Genomic DNA, 15693 nt, shown 5'->3' with positions numbered 1-15693 from the left:
CTGTGTGACTCATCGCATCCCCCGGGCACTTGTGAGACAGGATTTTGGAAAGGGCACATGGTGCTTTATAAGGATTCAGCTCACACTGAAGTACATCTTCATTTCTCCGAGGGAAACAGCTCTCCCTCTTTTGGGTGGACAGGGCCATTTGAGGGGAGCCTGTCTCCCAGGGGGCAGGCACTCCTTGGCTGGAACGCTGTATGTAGCCTTTGTGGGTTCCATACTGAATAACACCGTTCTCTTTCTACACAACTTCCTACCCCTTCCCTCTATTGCCAGTTTTCTAGCCTGAAGACTGTAAGAATCTGTGCCCCCACAGGCAAGGCTCACCGCCTAACAGAGAGATGATTACTGACACGGTGAAGGGTGACTCAGCCTGTGACATCAGGAAACAGCCAATCTAAAGATCTAACAAATGTACAGCCATCTGAACCTGGAAGTATTAGCTTCACAGAGTCTGCTAAAAATGAGGAGATTATATGCTGATAATAGGAGACAAGTGCAAACAGATGTGATCTACAAGAGAGACATAAAACAGGAGTTCCCTACCCTGCATGGTGGTGTCCTCACTCCTTAAGGCTACAGCCGCCTTGTCAGGCCTGTGAGGCTGAACGTGACCTAGGCTTCCAGGCCTGTCTCATAGGTGGTCAGCACCGCTGTTAGGTCCTGTGCCAGTACTTGAGAGTCTCTGTCTGTCTGTCTGTCTGTCTGTCTGTCTCTCTCTTCTCTCTCTCTTTCTCTCTTTCTCTCTTTCTCTCTCTTTCTCCCTCTCTCCCCCCCTCTCTCTCTCTTCCCATCGACCCTCCCTCCTTCCTCTCCTCTCTCCCTCCTTCCCCCTCCCCCCCAGATATTGGGAATTGAACAGCTTTCTTTTCTTTTCCTTGAAAAATACTGTTTGATTTTTATTCATTGAGAGCATTATGCGCTGTATTTTGGCCCACGTTCCCCTCGTGGGATCCTCTTCCATCCATTTACCCACCCACCTCCCCATGCTCAAACACTGAGTCTGGTTTGTGGTAGCTGACTTCTCCCAAGCGTGGGGTCAGCCGTGGAGTGTGGTTGATAGACCAGGCATCACTCCACCAAAGAAACTGACCTTCCCTCTTGCCGCATCCTTGGCTAGGGGCAGAGCTCCATGTGCACTTCCCCTCCTCCATGCTGCGGGCTTGAACTATACATGTCCCAGTCACTGTGAATTATTACGTGTATCTGCCCTTTATGTCTAGGAAACGCTATCTTTCCTGAAATCATTCACCGTCTCTGGCTCTTAAAATCTCCTCCACTCTCTTCCTCACAGGTCCTTGAGGCTTGAGGGGAGGAGTGTGATGGAGACTTCCTACTCAGGGCTGTGAATTTCATCTTCAGGCTTATGTGGCAAGCACATCTCCCACTGAGCTATCACCCCAGCCCTAAGAAGCAGTACTCTTAAAAATATTTAGTGGCTCTTCCCTCTCCAAGGCAATACTGAAAACTGCTACGAGGATAGTTCTTCTTTCTTTCTTTTCCCTTTTATTGAAAATAATTTTACATAATATATTCTAGTTATATATGGGTGCCCTCCCCTCTTCTCCTCTCAGTTCCTCTCCATCTCCCTTCTCATCTGGATCCAGTCTGTTTCTGTCTCTCATTAGAAAACCATAGGCTTCTAAGGGATGATAATTAATTACAATATAGCAAAATATAAAACCCAAGCTATACATCCAAATTGGATAAACGAACCAACAGAAGGAAAAGAGCCCAAGAGAAGGCACAAGAGAGTGCCCACTCATGTGCACTCTAAGGAATCCTATAAAACCACTAAACTGGAAGCCATAATGTATCTGCAGAGGACCCGGGGCAGACCCATGCAGGCCCTGTGTGTGCTGTCAGACTCTGAGTTCATGTGAGCTTTGTTCATGTTGATTTAGAGAGCCTTGTTTTGTTAGTCCCTCTGGCTCTTACACTCTCTCAGCCTTCTCTAGTGCAGGGTTCCCTGAGCTCAGAAGCAGGGAATTTGATGAAGACATACATTTAGGGCTGAGTGTCCCAAGGTCTCTCTACCTAATGTCTGTCTGGGGGTCTCTGTATTTGTTCCCCTCTGCTTCAGGAGGAAGCTTCTGCGATGGTGGCTGAACAAGGCAGTACAGCAGAATATCATTTTATTGCTAGTTTTTTTTTTTTTTAAAGAACCATGCCATTTGGCTTTACCCAATGTCCCTCAGCTATCTAGTCTCAGGCTCTTGGTCACCCAAGCAGTGGCAGGTATGGGTTCTATCTTGGTGTGGGCCTTAAGTCATTGGTTGGATGCTCCCACAAGCTATGTGCCACATAGCTGAAGCGTATGTTTCAGGCAAGACAGCAATGTAGGTCAAAGGGTCTGTGCTGGCTTGGTGTTTACACTTCTCTTTCGTAGTATCCAGAGTACTTTCCTGTATGAAAGTCACTAGAGTGTAGTGGCTCTCTGTAGGCGTCAGCTCAACTTCTCCATAGTCATTGAGTTATATGGGTGTCGTCTTCAGCAGCAGAGCCTTGCTGACAGTTTGTGGAGCAGCTTTAGTCTTAGCAACAGCCTGGGTTGTTTGGGGATTGAGTCCCTTTGGCAAACAACTCAATTATATATAACCCAATCTGTGTAAGGAAAGCATTCTTAGGTGACAGGAGGTGGCCAGTCAGGGCTCTGTCTCGCTCATTATTTGGTGAATTCTGTTAGGTCTCAAAGAAACCCTGGACAAATGGCTAACTGGGGGTATCAAAGCAGGCGCTGGCAGCCTGGCTCTCAGCATAGCAAATACCTGTTACATTCTGGCTGACACATCCCACCACCTACCCTAAACATCTCTACCCCTGCGCCTTCTCTGATTCCTTATAAGATCTAGTCATTTTGACTCTGAGCTTCTCTTGGTCTCTAGGTTCCCATGTTCTCTCTTTGTTCCTTCTGTTTTCTCTTCCTCCCTTGCTCTACCCCATCCCTTCTCCTCTCATGGCCCCGGTCTGCTGGCCAGGTTCAGTCCTCTGGCCTGGACCCTTCTAGATGCCTCTGGCTGTTTTCTCCCTCATATCTACAAACCATATCAATCATGTCCTCACTTTTTACTTAATTGCATTTAGATCACCTTCATTCATATATATATACATGGAAGTGTTGACTATTAGGTTTCCATACTACCCCTCAAATGGCCCATAATTATAGCTGTATTCTCTCCTTGTCCCACTCTTCCCTCTCCTCCCCTACCGGGATTCTCCCAGTCCAGCACCCCACCACCATCACCACATTCATCCATAACTATGTATTTCGTTTCCTTTATCTGTCACCCCTGGTCCTTCCTTCAGGATGATTTTCTAGTTCCATCCATTTACCTGCAAACCCTATTTCCTTTTTTAACAACTGAGTGATACTCCATTGTATAGATCTACCACATTTCCTTTATCCACTTCTTCATTGAGAGACATCTAGGTTGTTTCCGATTTCTGGCTATTATGAACAGAGCAGCAGTGAACATGGCTGAGCAAGCGTCTCTGTCATGGGATGAAGCATTCTTTGGGTAGACGCCTAAGAGTGGTATAGCTGGATATTGAAGTAGATCTGTCCCCTATTCCTGAGGAGCTGCCACACTGATTTCAGTAGCGGCTGTACACATTTGTACCTCCCTCAGCGGCACATGTCCTCAACAAGGCCATGCTTCCTAACCCTTTCCAAACAGTGCTGCCTACTAGGAACCAAGTACTTAATATATGAGCCACTCTTACCCAGGCCACATTGTGTTCTTAGACAAGGATGAAACACATAGTCTCTGTGGTCTGTGATCTTCAGTTTTGACATGTGCTACCAGGTTAATTAATGAGTGGTGGCTTCTACCTAATTGTGGAACAGCATGGCTCTATGCGGATGTGGTTATTGAAGGAGCAGAACATTTAGCTCTTTGGTCTGGTCTGTTTCTGGGAACAACAATTGCAGTGCAGTGACTGGTCTGCTGTGGTCAGTCTCAGGGCCCTGCCTCTGTGTCCTAAGGGATCTTAGGCAAGGTATACCACTTCTCCGGCCTCAAAGTTCACATCTGCAGGTTAAAGGCCTTAGGTTCTCTCTCTTCAGCTCCAGGCTTCTGGGGTAATTGATCTGGAGAGAAATAGACAAGGGTGGGTCTGGGACTGGTACACCAGCATTGCCAGGGAGGCACTGTGACTTTTATTACTGAACCCTCTTCCCACCTGCAACTGGAGCAGGATGTGTGTGTGTGTGTTGGGTGTGTGTGTGTGTGTGTGTGTGTGTGTGTGTGTTTTGCAGGGATTGAGCTTACGCTAATGGGCTGGCTGGCACATGCTTCTGCCCACTGAGCCATCTCAGGAGCCCAAGATGCTTGCTCCTTAACAAGTTCTAGTAGGCTGTTTTTTCTCCCAGATAAATTCGGGGACTTTATCTATGTGAGACTTTGTCTCAAGAGTGAAACGAACCTTCTCCTCCTGCAGCTGTGATTGTTGGGAGTCCGTGTGTGTCAGTAGTCAGGGTGGCCAGCAGGTAGGCTTCCAGGTCCCCGGGAGATGGGCTGACCTAGGCAATCAGTTCCTCATGGACTGCCAGATTTCAGCCCAGCCTTCCTGTCCACCCGGTCCCTCTCCTCACCGATTCCTTCACATTCTGCTTCAAATGGAATCTTGTTCCATATGGTTTGCATCAGGCCAAGCCGGCCCCGGCCACCCTGAGGTGGGGACCAGCGGCCTCCCTCCTCTCTCCCCTCCCAAGCAGGGGATGGCTTCCTCCTGCTGAGCCTCATTCCTCCCTCTCCCTCTCTTCTTTCATCTTCCAGAAGATCTAGTATTTCTGATGACATACAGCAGAATTCTTTATAAACCCTTGAGGGTTTTGAACTATTAGCAGATTATTCCAGAAACTTCTATGCATTGTACTTAGTAATGTTTAAGAGGCCAAGGGGCTCCTTTCCCTTCTCTTCTTTTAACATTGATAGACAGGCAGACAGACAGACACAGAGAGAGAGAGACAGAGAGAGAGAGAGACAGAGACAGACAGAGGGAGAGATACATGTACACACACATAAGTACATATATACCACACATGCATACACATAGCAACATATATACCACACATGCATACACATGCACACACACACATATATATATATACATATATACATATACATATATACACACACATACATACAAACTTATGCACACATTCACAGACATACACACACACACTTTAAACAGGGTATAACTGGGTTTTGAAATGACAGATCATACTTTTAGCAACAATGTTATCTAATGGTTATGATCTCTTATATTTATTTTATATCAAACACTGCTGTGTTTGCCACTTACAAGCTAGATAGAAATAAGCCACATGGAATTGCCCATTTTCATTGGGTACCAGACGCTTCCTGGATACATTTGATAGGCTACAGCTTGATAGATCTCATTCTAGATTTAAGGAACAGGAATCACTAGCGCAGGGCTGGGTGGTTTTCCTGCATGGTGGTGGTTGGGAGCCCTTGATTTGGAGAGAAGACAGAACTCAGACAAGGAAAGACTGGGAGAACAAAGGAGTGCAGAGTTTTTTATGGATACCACCCTGTGTGGATTGAAAGCTAGCCCTCCCCCAAGCTCCATGTCCCCTCTGTGCCTCAGTTGTCCCGTCTGTGAAAAATTATCTATGGAACTGTGACATTTGCCCTGTTGGTGGCCATGAGGAATGACATGTAGAATACGTTTGAAGAGCACCTGGCCCATGCCAAGGGCGCTGGATGCTTTAGCTGTGGGCATTGTTCCATGCCAGGTGAGGCACATGCAGGAGGAGTGACTTTAAGAGGGAGGGAAGCACACTTAGCCACTTAGCAGTCTGAAGCTGAAGGCTTGGCAAATAGTCTCAGTAAACTGACCTGGGGGGTTTTTTGTTTTGCTTTGTTTTTAAGAAAAGAAACATAAGCATTCTCACAGTGGTTCTAAGCTGCAGTGAAGCCTGGCAATCTGCATTAGATTATTCTTAACTTTTTCTCACGCATGTGCATATGTGCAGGCGTGTGTGCAGGTATGTACAGGGGTAGGTGGAGGCCAGAGCCAGAGTGCAATGTCTGATGTTGTCCTCCAGCCGTCTCCACCGTATCTTTTTAATTTTTGAGATTGTAATTTAATTGTAACATCTCTTCTTTCCATTTCCTCCTCCAAACCCCTCCTCATTCTCCTCAAATTGATGACCTCTTTTTTCATTGTTACATGCACATATGAAGGCATATATGCATATATGAAGGCATATATGCATTTGTATTTACTAAATATAATCCATAAACCCATAATGTTACCGATGTGTATGGTTTCAGGGCTGACCATATGGCAATAGCTAACCAGTTGGCGTGCTCTCCCACCGGAAGCCCCCCTCTTCCACGCCTAGCTCTCCTCAGTTGCCTGTCGTCCTTGGTGTAGGGTTAAGAGCTGAGAGGCTTCTCTCTGTCCAGGTTAGCTTCTTCTCTGCTGTCATCCTGGTTCAGCTCACATTTGGGTGGCTGTGTTGGTGAGACTTCACAGTTGTAGCTTCTGATATTGCTAGAAAGCACAATCTCACATAAGTCCCCAACCCTCTTCCAGTCTCCCTGATCCCTCTTCCACAGTATTCTCTGAGCTTTATTCTTGTCACTTTAGACATGGCCTTGCACTGAACCTGGACCTTGCCATTTTGGCTGGCCTAACTGATCTATGAATCCTGGGAGCCTCCATTGTCGGCCTCCCCAATGCTGGGGTTTTGAGTACTATGCCCCTGGTTTCTTCTTCTTAAACATAGATTCCAAGGAATCCAAATTTAGATCCTCATGCTTCACCACTGAGCCATCTCCCCAGCCATTAGATTTATTTATCACTTTTATTTACTTTAGTATTTATTTTTGCAGTACTAGCATACCTGGGACCTCCCACAGACTAAACTAGCAACTGCCTCACTGAGCTACACCTCAGCACTAAACATTTTAATAAAGATGACCAGAAAATTTTCAGAAAGCCTGGTTTCAGATTGGAAGGTATCCTGGGATTACGAAAGCATGAACACTAACTGCATTTTATATCTGCTTTATTAGGCGTGTCCAGAAAGTGGTAGAAGTATCCGGGAGGTACAGTGTGCATCCTACAACAACAAGCCATTCATGGGCCGGTTTTATGAATGGGAACCATTTGCAGAAGGTAAGGCAGCTGGGTCTCCCTGACTCAGCTGTGTCAGTAGGAATTATTATATTTCTTCATTATTATTATTATTGTGATTCTCCTGTAGCTACCTCGAAAGTACTAGGATTACAGGCATGTGCCCCTATGCCTGATTTAATGGCTGATGCATTTTTATAAGTAGCCCACATAGATCATAGGGAACTACTTAGATTTGTATTACAGAGCACTGTTCCTTGTGGGAGAAACCCAAACTAAATCTATTTCATCAAAAAAGACATTTTGTTCATTGTATTACTGAGAAATTAAAGTGTTGGGCTGGGTTCAGATTGGCTGCATTCCTGAAAACCCAGATGTTTGCCCTGTTCAGTTTCTCTTCTCCCCTTGCCTCTTGCCCAGGCAGGTGAGCAGACTTGCGTGAACTTTGCACTCAGAGTTCAGCCTTTCTCACCTGGTACTGTGGGTCAGCATGTACATGCCTCCCACCCTGGCTCCCGAAAAGACATGTTAAAACTCTAGTTCAGAGGCTCTCAGCCTTCCTAATGCTGTGGCCCTTTAATACGGCTTCTCATGTTGTGGTGAATGCCCCCAACCATAAAATTACTTTTTCTTGCTACTTAATAACTGTAATTTTGCTACTGTTATGAATCATAATGTAAATATTTGGGGAGTAGAGGTTTACCAAGAAATACTTTGGGAGATAGAGATGTGGGGCCCATGGGTTGAGAAGAGCCGCTCTAGTTTCTAGTACCAGTAGATATGACTGTGTTATCTAGTTTTACGTTGACTTCACACAAGCTACAGGTATTTTAAATGAAGGAACCTCAATTGAGAAAACACCCCTACAAGACTGGCCTGTGGGCAAGCTTGTATGTAGTGCATCTTCTTGATTGATGATTGACGTGGGAGGGCCCAGCCCACTGTGGATGGTACCACCTCTGGGCAGGTGGTCTTGGTGTATGTGCGAGAGCAGGCTGAGCAAGCCAGTAAGTAGCACTCCCCCAAGGCTTCTGCACCAGTGTCTGCCTCCAGGTTCCTGCCCTGCTTGAGTTCCTGTCCTGACCTCAACAGACCATAAGAAAAGATGCCCTTTTCGCCTTGCTTTTTTGGTCATAGTGGATTTTTAAAATTTGGTTTGTTTGTTTGTTTGTTTGTTTGTTGTTCTTTTAAGAGAGGATTTCTCTGTGTAGCCTTGAGTATCCTGGAATTCATTTGGTAGATCAGACTAGCCCCAACCTCCGATAGTCACCTGCCTCTGCCTTCTGAGTGCTGGTATGAAAGATGTGTGCCACCACCATATCCAGCTGGGTCATGGTATTTTGCCACAGCAATAGGAACCCCAAGTAAGATAGTGACCTTGTCAGGAATCTTTCTAGTTGTAACCAACATGTCAGTTAAGGTGAGCTCAGACTAAAGAGGGTGGGGTAGGTGGAAGGTTGGGTAGACCCCTGTGTGCTGTGACCGCCCTCCTCAGAAGGGATATAGCCATGTACAGACACTGAGAAACCAGTGCAAAGTCACAGACAGCCATGACAGAGACAGACAGGAAGTAAAGTTGCATGGCCGTATGCCAGGATCACCAAAGGTTTCCAGGAACTGCCAGAATCCAGGAAGAAACATGGGAAGACTCTTACACCACCGTCCCTCTCTGACACTTTGAAGAGAGCATGACCCTGCTCACACCTTGACTGTGATTTCTGGCCACTAGATCTGTGAGTCAATGCTGTTGCCCGTAGTTTACGTGGTATGTTACATCAGTGCTAGGAACCTCTGTCAGAAAAACTGCATAGTGATCTTTTCTGATCATATTTCTGTCCCTAAACTCTGTTTTAAGGCACAGCTTCCCTGGGCTAATTCAGGCCATGTGTCTGACCCTGTGGTCAGGGACCCATGTCCCATGAAACAGAGGAAATCAAGTGTGGAGTCAGCCTGACATTCAAACATTCCTCCACACAAATCAATATGAGGTTTGGGGAGATGGCTCAGCCACTAAAGTGCTTACTATGTAAGCCAAGGGACCTTAGTTCAATTCTCGGTACCCATGGAAAAAGCCAGGTATGGTGCATAACTCAAATTCCAGTGTCAGGAGATAAAGACAGACTCTAGGGCTCACTGGTCACCCAGCCTAGTAAGAGATCCTGTCTCAAAGAATAAGGTGGGTGGGCGGTCCCTGAAGTTGACTCTGGTCTTCATATGTACAGCCACATGTGTCTCATATCATTGAACATACACATGCATATGGGCAAGGGGAGAGAGAGAGAGACAGAGAGAGAGAGAGAGAGAGAGAGAGAGAGAGAGAGAGAGAGAGAGAGAGACAAGACAGAGACAGAGACAGAGAAAATAATATGTTTGTTTTCACTATAAGCCACATCCAAAATAATCCAGGATTTACCAACTATATCTAACAGTGTGTTACTAAAAAAATTCAGCTGTGTTTTCTAATATTTACTGACAATGGTGTTTCTCACATAGCTGTAAGGAGACAAATGGTTATGGAAGTGGCATTTATTTTGGCTTTGTCTAAATAATTTTTCTTCTCCCCCTCCCACTAACATTCTTTTCTTGATGTTATTCTTCTTCCTTTCAAATGACTCCCAGGCTGAGCAGTGGGAGGGAGCGGCTGCTAGTGTTTCTGTGTGGTGTTCAGCCTTGACGGCTGGATTTTGCATTGGGATCTGGGCTGTGTTTGTATGTCTTCTGCTATTCGCTTGTGCCTACTTAGGGAAACAGCTGCGCTCATTCAGCACAATGCCACATAGAATAGTAAAAGCAGAGAGCTCTGATAAACACATCAGTTTCACCCAATGGTTCTTCCAGGGCCTCTAATCACATTTCCTGGATATGATGACCTCGCCTCGGATCTTGCCTCTAGGAACTTTTCTCACAGTCCTAGACCTTAAGCTTGTAACAGGGTGGAGGGAGAATTGGGGTGCCCTGGGTCTTGTCTGGGGGCTGTCATCCCAGCTCTCCTTTACTCTCATATTTGGTTTCGATAATGCATTATGTGGTCACCATACCTAGAATGGAATGTTTAATATGATGACTTGGACACTGGGACAAATTATATAGTACTCCATCTAGTATTATGCATGATAGATACACCCCAGGTCCCCCATAGGTGCTGAAACACTGGATAGTTCCACGTCCTGTACACCTTGTTATCTTAGTTACTTCCCTGTTGCTATAGTAAAATAACCATATAAAAGCATCCTCGTGGAGAAAGGGTTTATTCTGGTTTATGGTTTCCGAGGATTATAATCCATCATGGTGAAGACGACTAGGAAGCAGACAGGGAAAGTGTGACAGCAGAAGCAGGAAGTTGGCTGGTCACTTTGCGTTCAGATGCAGAAAGCAGAGTGACCAGGAAGTGGTGCTGAGCTATGAAATGTCACCGTCTATCTTCCACCCCCCACCCCATGACCCACTTCCTCCAGCAAGGCTCCACCTCCTAAAGGTTTCACACCCTTCCAAAACAGTACTTGGTCCACCTACAGGGGACCAAGTGTTCAAGCAAGTGGGCCTATGGTGGTACATTTCAATTTCTAATCACAAGTATTTTTTTTTCTGTTTGTATATAACTGTGGTACACAACACAGTCTAGTGAAAGTTGTGTGAATGTGACTTCTCTTTCAAGATATCTCATTGGTCCTGTCAATCTTAGCAACCATGACATATGAGTCAGAGCCTCCCGCGCCCCCCCCCTCCGGGTGTGTGTGTGTGTGTGTGTGTGTGTGTGTGTGTAAGGATGTGGGGGATGGATGCATGCACCCATGCATATGTATGCAGAAGCCAGAGAAAAGGACTGTAGGTGTTATCTCAGCTGCTCTCTGCCTTCATCCCATGAAACAGCCTCACATTAAACTGGAAGATAACCAGTAAGCACTTAGAATCTTCCCATATCTATGACACAGCTCTGGAATTATAGACACAGATTAATTCAGTCAAGATGAATGAAAAGAAGCATATGTCAACAGCAGTGTTTGTTCAAAATATGTTCTTAGTTCTTTTTTTCCATAATAGATCAACTGGAAACAAACCAAGTATCCAGCAAAGGATTCTGCAGAAACTAGTTGTACATTCACCCGGTGGAGTATTATTTGGCAATAAAAAGAAGAATGTGCTACTGATACATATAAAAATCGGGTTGAAGCCCAGAAACATTACTGTGAGCAGAGTCAGCCAGACACAAGAGAACACACTGTCCAATTCCATTCCTGTGATGCTATAGAAGTGGATGGGGGGCAGGTTATGGTAAGAGAATGCCAGTGTTTAACCTATGCAGGTGGTGGGCTTAGCTAGAAGGAAAGCACCGTAGAGCCTTCTGGATTGATGTTGATGCTCTCTCACATAACTGGCATGGCTATTACACAGGTGTATGCATTTTTCCATCTGACAGTTCTTGTGTAACCCAAGCATTTTATTAGGTAGAGTTATACTTTAACAAAAATTATTCTTTGGGCTGGAGAGATAGCTCAACAATTAAGATCATCGGATACTCTCCCATTGGACTGAAAGAGTGAGATGTGCATAGAGGAATTTGTGTAAGAACTTTCTAGAAGCCTATCTACAAACGCCTACTGTCCTGGAAGCAAGGATGCTGAGGAGGCACTGGGTTCTTCCTGCAGAAGTGTGTTCTTATGTCTTTGTGATTCCCTGCACTGATGTGGCAGCTCCTAACCAGCTGTAACTCCAGTGGGGGAGCCAATGCTCTTCTGGCTTCCACAGGCACAAGGCACACATGTGGTGCACATACACACATGCAAGCAAAACATCATAGTCACACAAAAAAATTTAAAGAACTTTAAGAGTGTATTCTCAGGCTAGTGGGATGGCTTTGTGAGTAACAGGGTTTGCTACCCAGCTTCATGGTGTGCATTTGATCCTTAGGACCAACATGGTGGAAGGAGGGAAACGACTCCTACAGAATTTCCTTTTGACCTTTTGACCTGCACATATGCATCTTAACACACACCCACACACCCACACACACACTGTAATTTAGAAGTTATTCTTTTTCCTCTTCTTCCTTTGTCCTTTCAGTCCTGGAAGGTGACACTTAAATAGCCAATATAAGTGTTGTAATTGTAATAACTGTTCTAAAATTCCCTAGTCCCCACCCTTACTTGAAGTTATCTTTTTTTTTTTTTTAAATTGGCCACAGAGGAACCTGACCCAAAACAGCAGAGTGATAGTTACAAAACGACTGGAAGCATAACAAATCTGCCTTTGCCTTTGCCTTCTGACGGGGACTTGTGGTTTGAATACGATGACCCCATAAGCACATATCTTTGAATGCTAGCCACCAGAGAGTGGAACTCTCTGATAGGATTAGAAGGATTAGGAGGCGTGGCCTTGGAAGAAGTATGCCACTGAGGTTTCAGAAGCCTGTCATACCTACCCCCGAGACCCTGCCTAAGGATCCAGATATAGCTCTCAGCTACTGCTCTAGCACCCACCATGCTTCCTGTCATCATGATAATGGACTAAACATGTGGAACTGCAAACAAGCCCCCACTTAAATGCTTCTCTTCTATGAGTTGCCTTAGTCATGGTGTCTCTTCACAGCCATAGAACTAAGACAGAGCTCAAAGATTACAGGCCTTTAGGATTGTAGCAAATTAAAATGTTTTCTCTACTAAGCAGTGAAGGAAGAGGCAACCCACAGTTGGGGGAAGTTATTTGCAAATTTTGCTTGAAGTCAGAGCTCATGTCAGCTTATATGAGGAACTCAAATGAACCAACAGCATGAAAGCTATTCCTATTTAAAATAGACAGAAGGCCAACACAGGCATTTCTCTAGGACATACAAAAGGCCAACAGATGTATCATAAAACGCCCAACATCACTGAATACCAGGGAATGCAAATTAGAATTTCAAGGTGGCTTGCCTCACATCTGTCAGATGGCTATTAGCTCAGAGTCTGGCTGCTGGCCTGACATTTACAGGGGATGCTAAGGTTCTGAACTCCAAATACCAAACTCAAGTGGTGAGCGCTATACCCACTGAGCCTCTGGGAAGGCTTTTCAATACCATTGGAAGATGGTTGGAATTGTGCTCTAGATTGGAGCTGGTGGTCTTCCATCCTTCTTGCTTTGTGCATTCCTAATGACTGTATGAATGGGTCTCCTTACATGTGGATAGCATGATGCTGTGTGGCTCCCTTGTATCTACAGTCATTATGTGTCTGTGACACTGGTTGCACAGTGTCCATTTGCACATGGGCCTACGGTGCTACTTTCTGTGTAAGAGGATGGCCTCTGGGCTGAGTGGTATCAAAGGGAGTTCATGATGATTCTTTCCTCTTTTCTGAGAGCCTTACTCCTACTCCATAGATCAGCTCTCCACCTCCCTTCCCCACTTAGAATTATAAATGTGGAATGTTCTAGAACATGTCTGCTGCTTGCCTCTATACTGTTCTGGCTAGCTGGAGAGGAAGGTGAGTGCAGGATGGGGCCTGTTTTGCCCAACTTTCTAAGTCACATTACTGGGAAGTTTAGGATAGGAAAAAGGGAAAGTTGCTGAAGAGGGGAAATTGTCCCTGCTCTGTGGTATTCTGGAAGGTGCAGCTGATTCTTGTTCAAGCTTTTTTTTTTTCCTGGCACCTGAACCAGTGTCATTCTGGGTAATTAGTGAAAAGTAGCCTGAGGGAGTGTTTCAACATCTAATAAGCAGATTAGTTTCAATATAAATAATCCTGAGGATCTGAAATCAAGCATAGAACTTAAGCCCATTGCAAAATATTAAACAGCGAGTCCCAAGCCTGTTGTTTCCCTCTCAGGGTTCTGCAAGGACTGCTCCACACAGGGCTGATGTCATACTCCACAGTAGGTCCATTCTGCAGCCATGGGGAGCTCTTGAGGGTTGCATGGTCTAGCCAGGTTGTAGAGGGAAAAAATGGATTCAACAAAAGGTTATGGGCATAGGGGACATGGCTCAATCCGTAAAGTGATTGCCTTGCGATCATGAGGACCTGAGTTCAGATTCCCAGAACCTGCATAAATCCAAGAGCTGTGGCATATGCCTCTAATCTCATCACTGCTAGATGGGAGGTAGAAACAGGAGCATCCCCGAAAGCTCACAGGCTAACCTGACTGCTTGGCAGCCTTACACTGTTGAGAGATACTGTTGAAACCAAAAGGTAGAAGGTGTCTGAGGACTGACACCGGAGGTTGCTCTCTAACCTCTTGAAGTGCCATACCCACAATTCTGCGTGCACGTGCACACGCACACACAGAGAAAAACATTGCGTAAGCACAGCCTCCCAGCCTGAGAGGAGTCTTGTGCCTCAGGGGCCACCAAGGGATCTCTCCCCTCCTTCAACGAAGCTGTGACTGAGTCATTTTCTTTAAAAAACAAACAAATGTGTTTGTACATGAAGGGCTGTCAAGACTTCTCCAGGAAATCCTGGGGCTCTTTTTAAATCTCGTGTAGCACTGTCTTTTCACCCTCCCGAGGCCCTAAGCTTGTAGGTTGGAAGAGGGCTCTGAGAAGGAGTGGCCGGACCCTTTCTCGAACCTTGTGTGGATGCCGAGAAATGCCTGTCTGGCCAGCAATGAGGGGATTTTGTAATGAGGCGGTTTACAACTAGAATTTGACCAACAGATAGGCAGTGTGGGTTTAAATGGTAAAATCAGCTCTCCTTTACCTACTTATCAAAAACATTCTCTCCCACTGACATGATCCATCCCTCAAACCTGTTAAATAGCGCCCATCCCCATCTCCGTTTCTCAGAAATTGCAGAGAATGTTTCGGGATTCAGTAGGACGTGCTTCTAAAGTATTAGAGGGGGAAATCCCACGTATCTCTGTAGTCCAAGGCAGAAGAGAGGGAGTGTTCCTGCCCCCACCTGGGTGAAGTTGGCCTCTGTGCATGCTTATCTTAGCCTTACAGTTTGCCCTGGAGTGATTATTTATGGCCTGGCTACCCTTTGCAGCCCAGCTGAGCTAAGGCCCACGTTTCCCCACTCAGATCTTTTAAAGCAGCCAACTTTTCATCCTGGATTCCCCTTTTGTAAGGCTGTAAACATTTCTCCTCCCTTCAACTGATTGCTGGAGTATGGTATGTGCTGTGTGTTTAGCATGTGGGCTGTTCTCTTTAGCATATAGGGCATTCCTTATAGGTGCCAGCTTCGATTGAGCATGGCTGATAAGTTAGGCTCACGGAGTGTCAGGGACTGATTACAGATGTCTTGCTGAACGTGGAAGGCTCGAATAATAGCACACCTGCTGCATCTTCAGTTCTGTGGCTTTTCAAGTCATGCTTGCAAAGCTAAGCATGTTGACCTCACTAAGGCTTGAAAATTTGGGATTAACCTATATGCCTTATTGGTTCCTTATTATATCCCAGAGATGGGATTCTTTTTATTTTTGTATTTTGGGGAGACAAAGTCTTCTTGTATCCCAAGCTGGCCTTGCACCCTTTCTGTAGTTGAGGGTCACCTTGAACTTCTGACTTTCCTGCTTCTGTCTGCAGTAGTGCAGGAATTGTAGGTATGTGTGCAGCAGCATGCCCAGTTTGTGCAGTGCTAGGGATGGAAGCTAGAGTTTAATGTATGCTAA

General features: G+C 45.5%; 1 protein-coding gene across 4 annotated transcripts in view; it reads left to right on the top strand.

Annotated features, from left to right (window-relative positions):
- Positions 1 to 15693, top strand: part of Thsd4 (thrombospondin, type I, domain containing 4) — a 555183-nt gene that overhangs the window by 139006 nt on the left and 400484 nt on the right. For all 4 annotated transcript variants that reach the window (XM_006510906.4, XM_006510907.3, NM_001040426.3 and 1 more), the window contains one exon: positions 7053 to 7155. In XM_006510906.4, the coding sequence (XP_006510969.1) occupies positions 7053 to 7155 (103 nt within the window). The remainder of the gene's footprint in view (positions 1 to 7052; positions 7156 to 15693) is intronic.

Source organism: Mus musculus, chromosome 9, assembly GCF_000001635.26.
Source record: "Mus musculus strain C57BL/6J chromosome 9, GRCm38.p6 C57BL/6J".
NCBI classification, from domain to species: domain Eukaryota; kingdom Metazoa; phylum Chordata; class Mammalia; order Rodentia; family Muridae; genus Mus; species Mus musculus.
The sequence above is the reverse complement of the archived record's forward strand: the minus strand, read 5'-3'. Positions and strand labels throughout refer to the sequence as shown.